General features: G+C 42.1%; 1 protein-coding gene across 4 annotated transcripts in view; it reads left to right on the top strand.

The window, feature by feature from the left end:
• The window catches only part of dis3l (DIS3 like exosome 3'-5' exoribonuclease), a 30,002-nt gene that overhangs the window by 3,177 nt on the left and 8,202 nt on the right, over positions 1–18,623 (top strand). The window contains exons 3-12 of one of the 4 annotated variants that reach the window (XM_085410406.1): positions 484–612; positions 2,479–2,614; positions 4,024–4,191; positions 5,873–5,951; positions 6,062–6,235; positions 9,000–9,169; positions 9,703–9,864; positions 15,873–16,120; positions 18,140–18,232; positions 18,315–18,603. In XM_085410406.1, the coding sequence (XP_085266532.1) occupies positions 484–612; positions 2,479–2,614; positions 4,024–4,191; positions 5,873–5,951; positions 6,062–6,235; positions 9,000–9,169; positions 9,703–9,864; positions 15,873–16,120; positions 18,140–18,232; positions 18,315–18,603 (1,648 nt within the window). The remainder of the gene's footprint in view (positions 1–483; positions 613–2,478; positions 2,615–4,023; positions 4,192–5,872; positions 5,952–6,061; positions 6,236–8,999; positions 9,170–9,702; positions 9,865–15,872; positions 16,121–18,139; positions 18,233–18,314; positions 18,604–18,623) is intronic. The other 3 variants (XM_085410415.1, XM_085410423.1, XM_085410431.1) reach the window with 3 other exon arrangements.

Below are 18,623 nucleotides of genomic sequence, written 5' to 3'. Positions count from 1 at the left end.
TTCATTTTTAGTGTGAAACAGCTACTACATGTACTCTGAAATGTGCCACGTTAAAGTTAGTGCAGTATAGTGTTCACACATAGTCAACATGTTTCAGAAAAAAGCAATCTGCTGCTTTAGTTCACCAACTGGGCTTTTATTGTGAAACTCAAAGGATAACAAAGCCAGGTGTCATCCTCTTTCAATAATTTCAGATCAGGATCTTATGTTTAGGTCTAATGCATATTATCTGACAGACAAGTCTTTGTTTTATTTTGATTTTTACAAACAAGAGTGAATTTAAAAAATGAGCCAAAATGAACAAAGGAACATAAATTATGTTAGGAAAAGTCAACATACGTTGGTCTATTTTTTCTCCCTCGTGCTTCAGGGTTAACGTTCTCCTAACATCCCCACCATTCTCCCAAACTAATGAGAGGCTTTCTTGAGTGTAATTTATGATTTTATTGAATGTACTTGTTTTTGTAATGTGCGTTTGTGCAGATATTACAAGCGGCTGCAAACCCTTGTCAAAGACCCTCGACACGACTGCGTGCTGTTTGCCAATGAATTTCAGAAGTACTCTTACTGTCCACGAGAGAAGGGCGAGAGCCAGGAAAAATGGCAGACCAGGTCAGTGCTCATTATTTACCACACTCACTGAAGTGTACAGTCAAGTTGCTGCAGCACATGTAGCATAGAAATAGAGTCTATAGAGTCTTTTCCTTTCTCATTTTTTCCTCTTTGTCATGTTTTTTCTTCTACTTATACTTCTTTGACTTCATTTTGTTTTTCTGGGTCAAAGTGTGACGTTACATGTTTCACTAGGTGAAATTTGTAAATCTCATTAATTATAATGGAGATTATGCTAATAAAACATATTCAGTTCTTCAGTAAAGATGAAATACTTGCACCATGGGAAGTCCCCAATCTTGCCTATTGCAGCGTAACTAAGGGAGGATTCAGGGTCACTCAATCCAGCCCTAACTATAAATCAAAAAGGAAAGTTTTAATCCTAATCTTAATAGTGAGAGGGCATCAGTCTCCCGTGTGCAAATAGGAAGCTGGTTCTACAAAAAAGGGCATGAAGGCTGATGCTCTGCCTCCCATTCTACTTTTGTAAACCCCACAAATAAGCCCGCAGCCTGAGAGTAAAGTGGGTGTGTAAAAGGGGTTTGATTATTCAAGACTTTTCTGTGTAAGAAGATTTTAAATTAAATTCTGGATTTAACAGGGAAGCCAGTATGGGAGAAATATGTTCTTTTGTTCTTTGGACTGGATTAACTGAAGGTTTTTCAAATGATGCTTTTAGGACATCCTGATAATCATCCAATCACACAAAATGTCTTTGACTGCACCTGCTGACTACTTCTGCTCAGCAACTCTTGAAAGGAAATTGTGTTTCTAAAAATGTTAAGTCTCTGGGTTTAAAAAATATTTTGTGAAAGTGACATAAATGTATAGTTCACACGTGTGCAAAATTCATCTGGGAGATTTAAAAATGTAAACATTACATTTGAACTTTCTTTCAAATTGTGCAACAGGCCAGCGGTGCAGATGCATATGGCACTTAGAGCACACGTACTGGCTAAGATGTCAATCGAGCATTCATAGTGTTTTGTCCCAATAGGGGTTCAATGGGTAAAGGGGTCATTTTAACATTTTCAAAAATGTTTTTCCTCCACTTCAGGTAGAAAACAAGTGCAGGAACAAAGAAGTCAGGAGGACTTGTGAATGGCAGCTTAAAAGTGATTAATATTTATACCAGTTTAATAGAGAAAAGCACCAAAAGGATTTAATGAGTGTTTTTAATGGTAAATGGCCTGCATTTGTATAGCGCTTTACTCAGTCCCTAAGGACCCCAAAGCGCTTTACACTACATTCAGTCATTCACACACACATTCACACACTGGTGACGGCAAGCTACATTGTAGCCACAGCTGCCCTGGGGCGCACTGACAGAGGCGAGGCTGCCGGACACTGGCGCCACCGGGCCCTCTGACCACCACCAGTAGGCAAACACAGGGTTAGTATCTTGCCCAAGGATATTTGGCATGCAGCCAGGAGGCAGCCTGGGATCGAACCACCGACCTTCTGGTTAGTGACTGACCTGCTCTGCCACCTGAGCTACAGCCACAGCCACAATAATAGAGACTTGGTTGTAATGTTAATCACGATCTGACAAACTTTTATGTTGTGCCAAAAAATGAAGCTAGAAGTGCAGTGTGTTCTCATGAAATGTGTTTATTATATAGATAAGGCACTCAATTATTTATTTTTTATATTCTTTCTGTGGAAGCACCATTTGAATTACAAGTAGTGTGAAATCATAACTTCCACCTACAAAACAGCAAAAACTTAGTGGGATATGTTAAAGATTATTGCTTTAGCGGGCAATTTGCTTTCATGCATCTTATGCTAAACTTGTGAGTTCATTTAATGTGTGTGTGTGTGTGTGTGTGTGTGTGTGTGTGTGTGTGTGTGTGTGTGTGTGTGTAGGTGTGTGTACTCAGCTGCAGTGTGGTACTACAACCACCTGGCAGGAATGATGAATATAGTGATGATCACTGAGGATCCTGAGGCCGTAGCTCAGTTCAGCAGCCTGACGTCTGGAGTGTACGTCATCTCCGTCCAGGTATATGAAATACCTTTATAATACCATCTACTCTATATCGGCTTCTTATATGTAGCCACCTTACAGGGATTTATCATCATGCATTTAGAGAAACACGTGGTTTGAACACCTAAAACTGAAAGTCAGCTCTTTGTGTTAAAGTCGTTGTGTTGGAGCCTATATGATGGAACAGTTGGTTGGTCTGTATTATTTCACTAATCTTCAGTGGGACTATTGTAGCATGTAGCAGGCATGGGTTTTTGAAACACTTACATTTTTGGCAGCAGTATTAGAACAGTCTCACTTAGAAGTGAAATTGGTGGTTGTTGTCAAACTTTCGGTCATTACACATGATTTCTTGGTTAAGTGACAAAATGTAAATATATGTGGCATTTAGTCTGTTTACATACGGAGAGCTGCACTTTGTTTTTCAATTCATGTCAGCCTAGCAAGCATGCTGTGGTTGTATAAAACACAGTGACAATGAGTCAGAAAACTATTAAACTAGTATGTAAATGAGAATTTCGCTAAAGGTGAAGGTCACAGCCTTGTTTGTAATTGCACTGATTGATCCGAGCTCTGTCAGAAAAAAACAGTTACACTTTTTACCTATTTGTCGATACACTGGTATCGCCATTTAAAATGGTCAATAAATGACAGTTAAAGTAAAGAAGAGAGGTTAGAAACAGCCTTTAGCCATGTTATGGGTATTGATATTATATGTTTGGCTTCACAGGTACTCTGCATCTTCCCTCTTGGCAACGTGTTTGGAACGCCGCAAACACGAGTCGGTCAGAGAGTAAACTCATTGCTCAATAAGGACTGATATCAAGTCTGATGTTTATTTAAAGGAAAAAGAGCAGTACATGCTAGTAGCCGTGAAATTAATATTACATCGCTTTCTATTGTGATACATTTTTGATACATTGCTGCCAGATTTGTATATTTTTATCCAAACATACGTACCCGGGTATTGTGTTTGCGCCTTTCGTCCACACGTAAACGGCGTTTTCGGTCACTGAAAACAGAGATTTTCAACCAGAATTGGTAGAATTCATTTAAATTGGTTGGTTTCCTAAAACGGTCGTGGCGTTTAAGCACGGTCCAACAATTAACAACAGGGTTGAGGTTGTTGCTTTGGGAAGCCCATTCCAAAAACTCGCTTTATTTATTCTGAAACCAGTTCTTATATCTATTTAACTATTATTGTAATACTAATACTGAGGACGTCTAACTGTATCAAAAGGTTTAAGCATCTGGCTGTTGATTTGAGGTGAATTTGAAAGATTTTACTCTATTTCTCTTTCTCGAACCTGATAAGGTTAAGTGGAAGAGCATCCAAAACTTAGGCCCTTGAAGGGATGTTACTGGAACTAAGAAGGCCAACTGAAGTAATTTATTTCTTGACCTGTGTGTTTTTCCTTTGCCAGGATTATTTGCAAAGCTTCTGGTCAGATCTGCAGGCAGCCCATGAACTGTTTAGCTCCATTTCTCAGGCACAACAAGAGACAGAGGGCGACGATGGGGAGAAAGAGTTTCCCGAACATCTTCCCGCTGAAGTCCTGGAGGCTGGTATAAAGTCTGAACGTTACATTCAGGTAAAAATGTACCAACCTGTTGTTGGGTCTAACGCTCAAACCCCGCTGACTCAGCGCTTTCTTTTACTTGCTGCAAGGGGAGAAGCTCTTCATCTGATCTTAGCCCAACTCCAGCCTTCCCTCAAAGCCCTTTTATTAACTTCAGTGGTCACACAAACATCAACATTAATGATGCGACAGATAAGACACGCACATGTGAACGTGTGTCTCTGCAAGAGTGAACATGTGATGTGTGTGTATGTGAATGTGTCTCTGTGAGCATGTGATGTGATCAGTGATGTGTGTGTGTAGAAAACAGAGGTGAGCATTCATGCTAAAGATCTGATCATCTTGTGCAATGACAAACATATTGATCCACAATTCTCTAACTCCTGTTTTAAGTATACCGGATCTCTCTTTAAAACACGAGTTTAAAACAACTGCAGGAACAAAGTTTAAATATTTTAGTAGCTTTAAGCCTGTTCATTTTTCAGAGAAACTGCAGGTACCTTTAATACATATACTAATCTATACTAACGAAATACACTGATGAGTGTAGGGAGTGTGCTGAGGAGGTAGGAGTATTTGAGGGGCTGACGAATAAAGAAAATGAGATGAAGAGCAGGACTGTTATTGAATGAAGAAGATATGAACTGTCTCTAAGTTTTCTTGCAGTTTAATTTTAAAGGAGAGAGACAGAAAAAACACATCATTATTATTATTATTATTATTATTATTTTAAAAAGTCATAAAGGGATTGGCAAGTTATTTTCAGTGAGTCCCCAAGCAAAACATGGCTTAGTATTTGGGGTAGAGACCTTTGTTGCCAGTGGTAAGACTTTTCTTGGTATCAAGTGGAGTAGTCAGAGGGTGACGATGGGGAGAAAGAGTTTCCTGAGGCAGATGGACATCTGCGTCTAAAGGTCAAAGGTCACTCTTTCGAGGATGCCAATGTTCACATTTTGGACAGAGAGGACAGATGGTTTGAAAGAGGAGTGAAAGAAGCATCTATGTCCACTGTGAGCGACCATCTTTGAACAGAGGCGGGGCTTACGACACCAACTCTCTGCCATCTATAATCCAGTTTTGAGATCCCTTCCCAGACGCCTCAACGCCCACTCACATCCTGGGCCATCTGACCTCAGGAATTCGCATGATAAGGTGGGGCCAGGTTTCACAATGAACACACCCGAAACTCTGGCTGATTGGGACCCACGCCCAGTTTCCCACCTTGGCTCAGGTGATTAGAGGATCATCAGGGGGTCCTTTTGTCCCTCTGTGGGGGGAAACTCCCACTGGGTTTATATCTGGGACTCTCCACCATTTGACCTTAGAACTGAAGAAGCTTCTCGGATGAGAGGTGAAACGTCTTCAAGCAACTTAAAGAAGTCCAGACGCTTTTCTTTGCAAGCTCCTTTGACTACGATGACCTGGACGACTGAGAACCTTCACAGACAGTTTTTGGTTGATATTCTATCGCTCTCCATTAAATGAAACTAACATTAAAGAAATAACATGAATAATTGTTCTTTCTTTGTAACTGAGGAAACCTACAAATTCAGCAGTGATAATTATTTCCCCAACTGTACCTGAGCAGGTATGGAGATGTCACAAAGAGAAGGCAGTGGAGTTTTTCACCAGATTGTTTAACACAACCTCAGTGGCAGAAGAGTAAATGTCTTGTTTCATTCCTTTTTACTAGGGTACACTGAATGTTAACAAGCATCGGGCACAGAACGAGGCTTTCGTCAGGCCGAAGAACTTCTCAACCAAGAGCACAGGTGAAAACGCCTTACATTTTCAAAACAGGTGGAACAGACACATTAAACTTATATTTGCTAGACGTTTCTGATCTCTTCTCCCGACTTTGACCCCCCCCTATCCATCTTAGATCTGACTTGGGATGTGCTTGTGTATGGTCGAAAAAATCGAAACAGAGCGGTGCATGGGGACGAGGTTGTGGTGGAGTTGTTGCCCAAGAACGAGTGGAGAGGGAGGGACACAGCCCTGACTGATGGGGATGAAAAAACTGGAGAGGACAATGAGAGTACACCTCTGCCAACAGGTGGGAATGTTTGTACTCCATTCATTCACATTTGATTTATTTTTGTATTTAATGATATTTTGTGTATTATATTTTCTGTCTGATTTGCCTAAAATATGTTCAGGATATCTCACAAATAAGTAATGAAAACAATGAAGCATCTTGATCGAACCACATGAATGGTTCGATCCGTGGCTCCCCGAGTCTGCAAGCCGAGTATCTTTGGGAAAGATACTAACCCCAAGTTGCTCTCCGATGCATCCATTGGAGTATAGTGAGTGTGAATGTTGCTTAGTAAGCACTTAAACGCATAGAAGGAAGTGCTTGTGTGAATGGGGTGATTGGGTGAGAGTAGAAAAGAGCTGTATAAGAATTAGTCCATTCACCATTCTTGTTTATATCACCTGCATGAAGCAACATTATAAGAACATATTTGGGTGAAATAACATTTGGAAGCTATTTTCTGGACAGGCATTCACAATTAAACTTTTTTTAAAGTTGCTACTGATTTTTATTACAGTTCTGGTGTAATTTGGCACAACTGAACCTCTTCTCCATGGTTCCATTCGTCAGGGAATAGCTTCTTGACAGCCACATTTCCAGAGATTCAAATAACGATGAAGTTTCGTCGAACAACTCAAGGGCCAAATGCATCTCTCAGGTTCTGTGTCACGTCTTTGCTGGTTTTTCCTGCTTTTTAATGACATGGCAGATATTGTTCATCTTCTGTAGAATTTTTTTTACGTCTGACACCTTTTCTTTCGTCCAATACAAAAGAAAGTTTTAAGTCTAGGAGACACAAATGGCAGGGAACGCATCCTGAGCTTCCACTAACATACAGTTCCCTTTACCAAACACAACAGAACAGAGACAGACGGGGCCCCGTAAGTTTGCCAGTGTAACCTCGCAAATGACAAAAGAGAGAAAGAAAGAAAAACACTAATTAATTAAGCACACAACTCAGGGCCCAGTATTCAAAAGGCGAGGAACACTCCTGCAACTATACACGTGGACTCGCACAAATAATCAATAATCTTTTCAGCTGTGGCAGACCTAGAACAGGGAGGGATAGTTCAGGTGCAAAAATACTGTTTTAGCTTGTCACACTTTTAATTTGGCTAATGGGAACACCCTGTGTTTTTACATAAAAAATATGCAACACATAAAATACATTTTAATCTAACTGGAGGCAATTGACCATTGTTAACCCTTCTTATTGTTATTATTTTTACACACGAGGTCCTAAGGACAAAAAACTTCCCCCCCCTGCGGGCGGTCAATCCTTCAAGCTCAGGTCCTCTACCAGAGGCCTGGGAGCTTGAGGGTCCTGCGCAGCATCTCTGCTGTTCCCAGGACTGCGCTCTTCTGGACAGAGATCTCAGATGTTGTTCCCGGGATCTGCTGGAAACACTCGCCTAGCTTGGGAGTCACCGCACCGAGTGCTCAGGTTACCACGGGGACCACCGTTACCGTCACCTCCACATCTTCTCAAGCTCTTCTCTGAGCCCTTGGTACTCTAGCTTCTCATGTTCCTTCGTCCTGATGTTCCTGATGATTGCTAAATCTGTCACTACAGCCGTCTTCCTCTGCTTGTTCACCACCACTATGTCCGATTAGCCACCACCATTTTGTCCGTCTGTATCTGGAAGCCCCGAAGCATCTTAGCTCGGTCATTCTCCATCACACTAAGGGGCGTCTCCTGTTTTGACCTCGGGACTTCCAGGCCATACTCGGCACAGATATTCCCTTTATACTATGCCGGCCACTTGGTTATGGCGTTCCATGTATGTCTGCTAGCATCTTGCACCCTGTTGTTATGTGCTGGATTGTCTCAGGGGCATCTTTACGCTTGTATCTGGGGTCTTGACTGACTGGTCTGGTAGACCCCAGCCTCTATGGATCTTGTACTTATGGCTTCATGTGCTGCCATTATTAGTGCCTCTGTGCTCTATTTCAGTCCAGTCCAGCCACTGGTAGGATTTCTGGATGTGAGCTAGTTCTTTTATCTGTTGGTGGTACTGTGCAGGATCCTGTCCTTCCATGATGGTTCCTCTTCTTGCTCCTCTTTCTTGGGTTTCTGGTGCCTGAGGTATTCACTAAGCACACCTGAAGCCCCTACCAGTCAAAAGTGTGGACACGCCTGTTTTTTAGTGGTTTTTCTGTCATGGCCTGGTACTTCTACATAGTAGATTCTCACTGAAGGCATCAAAACTATGAATGAACACATATGTAATTATGTAGTACATATGTATATACCGGCTCCCCCCAGTGCTGCGTTCTTTCTCCTCTGCTCTTCTCCCTGTACACTAACTGCTGCACCTCCACCCACCAGTCTGTCAAGCTAATCAAGTTTGCAGATGACACCACCGCTATTGGACTCATCTCGGACAGGGATGAGTCTGCCTACAGGAGGGAGGTTGAACGTCTGGTGTCCTGGTGCAGCCACAACAACCTGGTGCTGAATGCCCAGAAGACAGTGGAGATTATTGTGGGCTTCAGGAAGCACACAGCTCCACTCCCCCCCATCATCCTGACTGACACCCCCATCACCTCTGTGGACTCATTCCGCTTCCTGGGTACCACCATCACCCAGGACCTGAAGTGGGAGCCTCCGTCACCTCCGTCATAAAGAAGGCTCAGCAGAGGATGTACTTCCTGAGGCAGCTGAAGAAATTCAACCTGCCAACACGGACGATGATGCAATTCTACACTGCAATCATCGAGTCCATCCTCACTTACTCCATAAATGTCTCTCTGTACTGATGTCTGACATTTAACCCCACAGGTCGTATTGTAGGGATCCTGCAGAGGAACTGGAGAGACTACGTGGTAACTTTCCCCACTAGGGATGGGATTCAGTCCCAGAGCAGGAATTCCCAGCGGATACTGACCATACCTTGGGACCAGCGTATTCCTAAAATCCGCATCAGTACTCAACAGGCTGAAGCTCTGCAGGTCTGACTTGACTTACATCTATAGGTTGATTTTATTTTCATGATGTACATTATGGCTTAGTCACATGAGTAAAAATAGGATGGCACCTGCCTTGTAACAAAGAAAAAACGCTGCTTTTCCAGTGATTGCAGTGAATATTTTGCATTCGGCGTTCAATTACAAGTAGTTACGGCAACCAACTGGTCGATCAAAGGTTGAGAATACAACACTGTCAACCTCTGGATGAACGCTTTCAAGGTGATTGCCTTGAAAAGCAGGACTCTATCTCCAGACCATCTTATCACCATTTGATTGGTGTTTTGCACCCTTTAAATAAAAGTAACTGACTGAGAGTAGTTGCAGAATTAGTCCCCGTCTTCCAAAGAAGCATTTCAAAGCCAACAATATTGCAAATTCATTGCACATAGCAACACCGATCTTGTTTGCGCTCCAGTCTCTAGTGTTACTATAGCATTATGCTTTTGTCTCATAGTGTGACCAGTGTTTACTAAGTGCTGTCTCATTTCTATCCCTGTCTTCTCATCCTCACCTAGGACCACAGAGTTGTGGTGCGCATTGATTCATGGGAAAGCACGTCATTCTATCCCAACGGCCATAGTGTACGGGTTTTGGGTCGAGCTGGAGAGCTTGAGACTGAGGTCCAGACCATCCTCCTAGAGAACTGCATCCATATTCTTCCTTTCTCAGACGCACAGGTGAGAGCACCTACGTTAGAGATAAATTCAAGTTTTTACATCTCTAAAAGGCAAATTCCACAAGCCTATATAGTATGTTTCACCTTTCGTATTTAGCTGTTGTGAACCCATCAGCAATTATTGTGAATATAAATATTATGATAAAATGTGATTTTTTTTGATGTCTATAAATTGCAATTAAACAGTTAAATTCAACCATAATTGACGCAAATGGTGGCAAATACCCATCTACACAGTTTGGAAATACTTTGGTGAGTAATTTGCTTCATCCTGTGTGATAAAACTTGCAGGATTCTAGTAAGTTAAGTAATTTCAGAAAATATGTTTTTGTTACTAATTCCCAGCTCTGGTTGTACTTTGGATGTAGGTTTTTGATTGTTAAGGATTAATAAGCTTCAGAATTGTCCAAAAACAGCTGGACATTATTAAAACATTATTACCAAATCACCAAGCAGTGAAAGAACCCTAGCAGCTCCATATACCAAAAGCTTGGGGAAAAAAAGAGTCTGGACTTTTTCTTGAAGATGTTTCACCTCTCATCTGAGAGGTTTCTTCAGTTCTAAGAGAAACTGGTGCAGAGTCCCAGATTTTAAGCCCTATGGGAGTGTCCCCCAGGAGAGATGGACCCCCTAATGATCCTCTACCTAATCACACGAGCCAAGGTGTGAAAATGGGTGTGGGTCACAATCAGCCAAGTATTCGGGTGAACCCACTGTGAATCCTAGCCCCACCCTATCATGTGATTTCCTGAGGTCAGATGGCCCAGGATGTGAGTGGAAGCGTCTGGGAAGGGATCTCAAAACTGGATTATAGATGGCAGACAGTTGGTGTCGTAAGCCGCTGCCTCTGTTCAAAGATGGTCGCTCACAGTGGACATAGATGCCTCTTTTACTTCTCTTTCAAACTATGTCTTCTGACAGCTGAGTCTTGTCTCATTTTAAGTGCTTCCTTTACATGTGTGTGTTCCCTCTTTTTTCCTTCAGGCTTAGAGGGAACATGTTCTGCCCGGTGGTGTAGGGTCCTGATTACTCAAAGTTTGTGTTCCAGAGGGTGATGGGAGTCAAACAGGAGGTACTGGTCCGTGTGTGTGGGCTTCCAGTAAACTTCATGTTGAGGTTTCCGTTCTCTTTAATGCGCACGGCAAAGTCCAGGAATGGCATACTGTTATCCTTTGTGTCTTCCCTGGTGAGCTTTGTTTTTATCCACAGCGTTGATGTAAACAGTGAAGGATTCTACTTCCTGGGTTTTGATTTTGACCCATGTGTCATCAACATATCTGTACCAGTGGTTAGGTACTGTCCCTTTAAAAGAGCCAACAGCCTTTCTTTCCACCAGTTACTCCTAGACCTGAAGAAGCTTCTGACAGGTGAAACGTCTTCAAGGAACTTATAGAAGTTTGGACGCTTTTCTTTCCAAGCTCCTTAGACTACGATGACCTGGATGACTGAGAACCTTCACAGACTTATATGACCAAAAGGTTTGCAAGTTGACAGCTCGGTCCATAATAACCCTTAATGTGGTCACTCTACTGTCAGCTTACTTGGCTAAGCTCTTTCAGGACATTGGCCACCTGCTTGATAAGGGCACCTGTATGCATTTTCCCCTTCTCAACCTCATACCAGTGATACTGAGTGGGGTGAGGGAGGAGTAGCTGTCTCTCATTTTTATAGATCCCATACTGGCCCATCAGGCCATTGATGGCAGAACTAGCTTTTCTGTTCCACTACTGGCCATGACCATTGCCTTTGAACATTGACTTGGCGTGATTTTTTTCTTCCACATCCCAAATGGTCAGCACTCTGGGCGTGGCACACGAGTGGCTGATTTAAAATGAAGCAGGTCTCTCTCTGAGAGTCATTGTGAACATTCAGAATGCTAGATCACTTTCTACATGCTCATTTTATGAAGTATTTGAGAGATTCCTTATCTATACTCTGTTTAGGGATGGGTATCGTTTAGGTTTTATCCGATACCGGTACTTTTGAAACTGTGCGGGTGCTTAAATGGTGCTCTAACCGTTGCTTCCTTCTCTCACCCCAACCGGTCGCAGCAGATGGCCCCGCCCCTCCCTGAGCCTGGTTCTGCCGGAGGTTTCTTCCTGTTAAACAGGAGTTTTTCCTTCCCACTGTTGCCAAAGTGCTGCTCATAGGGGGTCATATGATTGTTGGGTTTTTCTCTGTATCTATGAAGCGCCTTGAGGCGACTTTTGTTGTGATTTGGTGCTATATAAATAAAATTGAATTGAATTGAATTGCTTAAAGAATGGAGAACACAAACTTTGTCCAAAAACCTCTTATGTTTTTATTTTTAGCAGTCTCTTTTTTCTGCAAAATGATAACCAAGTTAGCCTTTTCTTTTGATACAACATACCTACTTTGTTTGGAACCGGTGAATAATGGAAAACATGTTTAGCTGTTTGTTTTTTTTGTAAAAAGATAACGGTGTTAGCTTTTTCTGCAGCTACAGGGCATGTATGGTATCACTCTATCAAACAAGAAGACAGTCGCATGTAACTACGACGGTGTTTGCTAGTTCACCTTACATGCATTAATGTAATAACGTGTTTAGCCTACTCAACGTAAATTACACACGAACAACATTAAGCTCCTCACGCAGAGAAGAACGGCTGCGGCTGCATCATCATCCTCATCATTTCTGCTACACTGGCAGGGCTAGGGGCCAGGACTCTCCTCTTCGGGTTTTTGGGGGATGTTGCTAACTCCAGGTCCAATAACAGGCAACCCACCCGCAGCAGATGTGCTCGGTGTGAAGTCTCGCAGCAAGCTATCAAATACGATGCATTTCTCTGCTTTTAAAAAAACGCTATTGCGTTGCCAGGTGTTTCATCGGATTCGAGGTGTTACTTCCTTTGCACAGTATCACAGTATCACCTTAAAGCACTTGTTGCTGCTGAGTTTGCATATTTTGCTGTGAAGTACAGCCAGACTTTTGACCGCTTTGCCTTGGACATTTAATCTGTAGCTCTGCTCTCAAAGAACATACGTACCTGGACCCGCCTACTATCCTCGGAAACGTAAAATGATTGGCTAGAATCCAAAGTGTATCACAGCTCAAGAAAAAAAAAAGCCACCCGTATCCGGTATACCCGCACCCAATGTTCCCTCTAATTTTTCATGTGTCTGAGCAAACGCACAAACTCCCTGAGCGATCCCTTGGACCACTGTGAGCAACAGCAGACGTGTGCACTGTGGTGACGCCAGCATCGAATCCATGCAAGTTACATGGTTTATTAAAATAATCAAATTACAGCATTTACATTTATGTTAGACTACTTTTAATTAACTATTTTAGCCCACTTACAATGAAAATTTAAAAAAACAAAACAAAAAAATCTTGTTCATGACCTGTGTAGTATGTTAACACTATTGGAAGTAAAAATAACTTGAACTCCAATTTTGAAAACACAAGTTTCTTTTGTTTTTTTTTCATAAAGCTCTGACTTGTATGATGAGTCTGTGGTCTGGGAGAGAGTCTGTAACTCTGTCTGCAAAATACAGTAAATAATGACCAATGTTGGGTAATTAATTATATAGTTACTTCTTCAAAAAAGTTACTGAGTTATGCAAACAACAAAGTTTTTTGCAGCTGTTTACCTAAAAATGCAGCCAAGGCGTTTTTTTAAATAAACATTTTAAATTATTTAGAGAACAATCATCAAATTGCATCAAATCTGATGCCACACAAATTATTTGTGCCACTCCAAAAATAATTTCTGTCAACTATGAGATGAAGGAGAACAACAGCCTGATACCTGCAGGCCTGACAGCAGCAGATGTGTCACTGCTGTAACACCTGTAACACTCAGCAGTCGCCTCATTGTTCTGACACACACTAAACGTCGCCACGCCGCTTTGCTCGCTAAAACACCGGTGTCGGCACATAAGGACGCTGTCAGAGCCTGTCAACGACATTGATTAGCTGCGTATATACGAATGTGAATCGCATTACTGGCTGGATCCCATACGGGAGCAGCCAGTCACTGACTAACACTGCAAAACAGACTTGTTAAAGTATTGATTTTAATTTCAATTCAGGTTAGATTTTTTTTTTTTGTGCGCAACGCAGATTTTCTGTGCGCAGAGACCGTGCCAGCAGTGCGCAATTGTGCACACACACAGCTTCGAGGGAACATTGCCGGTACCCATTCCTAACTCTGTTCCACATGTGTTATGTTTCCTTCAGGATTAGCTAAATAAGAGAGGATTATTTTCCATTTATTAAACTGCATTTAGCTACTCTTTCGTATCACATTTACTTTGGGAATGCACCAATTGGTCCACATCCTGTTTATGCAGGGCCCACTTTTAAACGGTAAATTGCTGAAAATGTAGCCATATATAGCGCTTTTCTGTGTCTTGCACTCCTTTGCATAGATTGAAGCATCTGTGTGTTCCTGTTTTGTTGAGTGCATCTGTCTGTGTGGCTGTTGAAGGCTACTGAGAGTGTGACCTTCACAGTTCACCAGAGGACCATCTATTACATTTGTTAGGTTATGCGTTTTTGATATTATTGCATCCTCACTGGCACACTCAGTCCTTAGTGTGGGCTTACCCTGCTCCATAACTTGTTAAGGATAAAGAACTTACAACCTGGAAGTAGATTATATCTCCCATAGTGAGATACAGAGAATGGTTGCTTACCAGGGTAACTCTGGTTTTCTGAAACCCAGGTGATGTTTGGTTTTCACCTCCAAACAATCGCAGTCAGAGATCAGGTGAAAGAGGAAAGAGCAGAGAGCGTCAAAATAAAAGGGAAATTATGGGAGCAAACACCAGAGTTTAACAATTGTTCATCACTAAATACAGTACAGATATTTTAATAAGGAGAGGTTATTTGAAAGAATGAAATTGATTTACTGATGAACAGAATTTAAACAGGTGATTTGCCGTTAGACTCAGATGGCCTATCTCAGCGGAACAGAACCCCGTCTGTGAAAAGGATTAGAGCAGGAGCCCCGAGAGCCTGGAAGCTGGTGGTGGAATGGTTGAATGGAGCATGAGTGATGAGATGAGGCGTGTACAAGGAAGAATAACCGAGGACACAGCATGAATGCTGATTGGCCTGGAGAAGGTGATTGGACTAGACCACTTCAGGAACGCCTTTAGCCACACCTCACCAGGTGTAGACAATCGGCAGTTAAACCTAGGCAACACCTGAAGACAACTGCATTTCCACTGTAAGGAGTGTAAGGGTTGCAATGGGCTGTAACAAAGGACAAGCACAGATGAGTCCACTATCATAGACTGGAACATCATTCATAACTTTTTATGTTATAAAGGGGGTGGCAGTAGAGCTTCTGTGATTGGTCACATCAGAGAGTGCTTGGTTATCAGAGAGTTACCATAGTAACCAAAGGTTTTAAAGATTGCAATATAGCTATTGTTGTCCAGAGGGGCCGATGGTGCGATATGGCAGCCTGGCTTCTGTCAGTCTGCCCCAGGGCAGCTGTGGCTACAACTGTAGCTGCCTCCACCAGTGTGTGAATGAATAGTGGCATTGTAAAGCGCTTTGGGTGCCTTGGAAAGCGCTATATAAATCCAATCCATTATTATTATTATTATTATCAAATCAACAAAATATTAAAGAATCATTAAATATGTGGAATAGTTCATTCTTTCCTTTTTTCATCAGTGGTTTACACACTGGCTTGCAGGCAAAATGTCACTGGTTCGATTGCAACCGGAGATACAAATCAGGGTTGTGCCTGGAAGGGCATCTGGTATAAAACTCTGCCGTATCAAAAGATGCTGAGCTATCAGGTGTGGTGACCCCTTGTGACAAGGGAGCAACTGAAAGTGAAACAGTGTTTTGCTTTGTCTTTGTGTAAAGTGTCCTTGAGTGTTTTGAAAGGCGCTTAATAAAATGTATTATTATTATTATTATTATTATTATTATTATTATTAATGTTTTGTATAGAATCATAACAAAATGTGAAAAGTTCAAAAGACTATGCGGCTGTTTAGCTGTGCCTGTCCGTCTGCCATCAGCTGAGAGAGATGCCGGTCAACTCTCTGGAGAAGCCGTGGACGGTAGACCCCTCTGAGGTGGCAGAGCGGCGGGATCTTAGGGACAGTCGCCTGGTGTTCAGCATCGATCCACGCGGCTGTGAAGATGTAGACGACACGCTGTCTGTACACAAGCTCCCCAACAGAAGGCTGGAGCTGGGAGTTCACATTGCTGATGTCACTCACTTTGTCAAAGAGGGTTCGCTCACAGACTTGGAGGCACGTTCAAGGTGAGGAACTGGTTGGAGTGGTTGGGTAGAGTAGGTGGGATATAAAAGGATAAAAGAAAATTACAGCATCTTGCATAAGTGTTCAGAGGAACTTTCAGAAGTACAAAGAGGCAAGAAAGTTGTTGCCTGAATTAATGTTGCATCAGCAGCATGCCTTGTAGCGCAATTATAAATAACACAGAGGGCCACCTTAAATAAGGCTCGTGTCTGATGTGAAGCATTAAGCCTTAAATGTCTATCATTTAATCACATGTAGAAGGACTTCACAGGGTCCATGATGGCTTTGAAAGTATCACTGGCACCAGGAATTGAACCAATGGTCAGCACGTTGTTGGTTCAATCCCTGGTGCCTTCGGGCTTCATGTTAAAGTCACCTTGCACAAAATACTTAACCCCCAAATTTCCCTGGATGCATCCGTTAGTGTGAGTGTGCATGTGAGAGAAAATGCTTAAAGGTATAGACTAACGCGCTGTATGAATATGTGTGCGAATGGACGAATGCTGGTCGTGCTAAAAGGTGGTTGGGGTTCTCACAGTAGAGAACTGCTACACACAGAACACAGTGGTCCATGTTGTTACGAAGAACTTGTGCTCATTTTGAGTACGATGCCATTAACAGGACAGGGGAATGTTTCCGCTGTGGGAAAGCCTGAGTGATTTTCACTGTGGCCTTCATAAACATATATTACTACGGGACATGGCAGCCATACTTGTACACAACATTCAACCAGAAGGTCATGCAGCAAAAAAAGGAAAAATGAGTCCGCTTCCAACTAAATTAGTTTTATTCTACTGAGTGGTAGAAGTAAAGAACAGTGTGTCACACATCATTTGTTTTCAGATCCCCTTTGTACAGTTACGGGTGTCAGGAAAACACCGGAGGTCACATGATGGCATGTGACCTTGAGTACCTGATGTTAATGGTTTGTCTATAATTGGCTTTCAGTGCATCTTATTAATAAAGAGGATGATGATACAAGACAGTTGAACCACAGTAATAGAACAAGAAGATATTCATCTGTGTTTATGTCCAGATATATGCACATGTTCTGATTTATTTATTTATTTTGTGCTGTATTGTACAAATGAATAAAACTGAGTTTAAAATATCTGCAGTAAATGAAGTGAAGGTCGGGGCTGCAAAAGTAATGCTTGCACTTGATCTCCACAAATTTTCCTTCCTGGGAACATGCAGCGATGACACCATGTGACAGGGAAGCAGCCCAAAAAAATTTGTGTCACAGCTGAACGGCCGACAGATCTGCAGCAAATGCATTCTGCTGTCATCTCGGTGTAATCTCGCTATAATCCAAAATCTCTACGGAATTCTTTCAGCACCTTGTTGAGTCTTGGAAGTGAAGAAAGGAGTGTTCAGAAGGCAGAAGTGTCTAACCCAGTGCTAATAAAATGTATCTGATAAAGTGTAGTCTGCAGATAAATTAGTAAGAAGGTCCATGAAGTGCATGTCGTTTTTTAAAGGCAGCAGCAGCAGCAGCAGCAGCATGTACAGAAGATGATTGAGAGCCGAGTGAGGAGAGAAACTCCGTGTAGACTGTTAACAACGTGCACTTATAAAATAATACTGAAATCTTACTATATATTTTTTATGTTGTGATTTTTAATGTAGTTTTGGTCCTCTGCTTTCTCTCTGACTTACTCTAAAATTCCATTTTACATTTCATAGCTGTCCACAAAGCAGCGTGCAGATCACCCACCTGTCCAGCTCGCCTCCACACTTTAAAGAAGTAAATTAAAATCTCATGATTGTGGTTTGAAGCCTTAAATTCTATTTCAGAAAATGGGGAATATTTATTAAATCATAAGAAAAACATTTTGCTTATTTATTTCATCCTTCCTGACTTATTAATAAACAGAAGGATGAAAATGACAAAGGTGGAACAAACTCTGAATATTTAGTACTTATTTTCAAATTATGTCTCACTTTTGATTAGAAAGAAGATGATAAAGCTGCTGCTTTGATCTCATTGCCTTTTTATATTTATTATGTCACTTCTTAAGGGCTACAACCTACTACCTGGCAGACCGCAGGTATGACATGCTGCCTGCTATTCTCAGCGCAGACCTTTGCTCACTGCTGGGAGGTGCTGACAGGTTAGTAGACTTCCCATCACACGTTTCATTTTCATATGCTTAAAATGCATGCTAGTTGTGTAACTGACACTTTCAAATTCAGGTATGCAATGAGCGTGCTTTGGGAGCTTGACGCAGAATCCCTTGAAGTCCAAGAGGTCTGGTATGGTCGTACACTCATCCGCTCCTCCTATCAGCTCCACTACGAGCTGGCTCAGGCGCTCCTCAACGGAGAACAGGTTGAGGTAGCGGAACTGGCCAACCTGGGTCCTCAGGAAAAGGGTTCTAAGCTAGCTCAACTCACTGAGGCACTTGAGATGCTCACACATGTAGCCAGACATCTTCGGGCAAAGAGGGACAGAGGAGGAGCGCTGGAGCTGGAAGGAGTGGAGGTATGATTGGTTTCTTGTAT

This window comes from Rhamphochromis longiceps, linkage group LG1 (genome assembly GCF_057381845.1).
Source record: "Rhamphochromis longiceps isolate RC_006_pf linkage group LG1, R_longiceps_female_GT1.1, whole genome shotgun sequence".
NCBI classification, from domain to species: Eukaryota; Metazoa; Chordata; class Actinopteri; order Cichliformes; family Cichlidae; genus Rhamphochromis; species Rhamphochromis longiceps.
The sequence above is the reverse complement of the archived record's forward strand: the minus strand, read 5'-3'. Positions and strand labels throughout refer to the sequence as shown.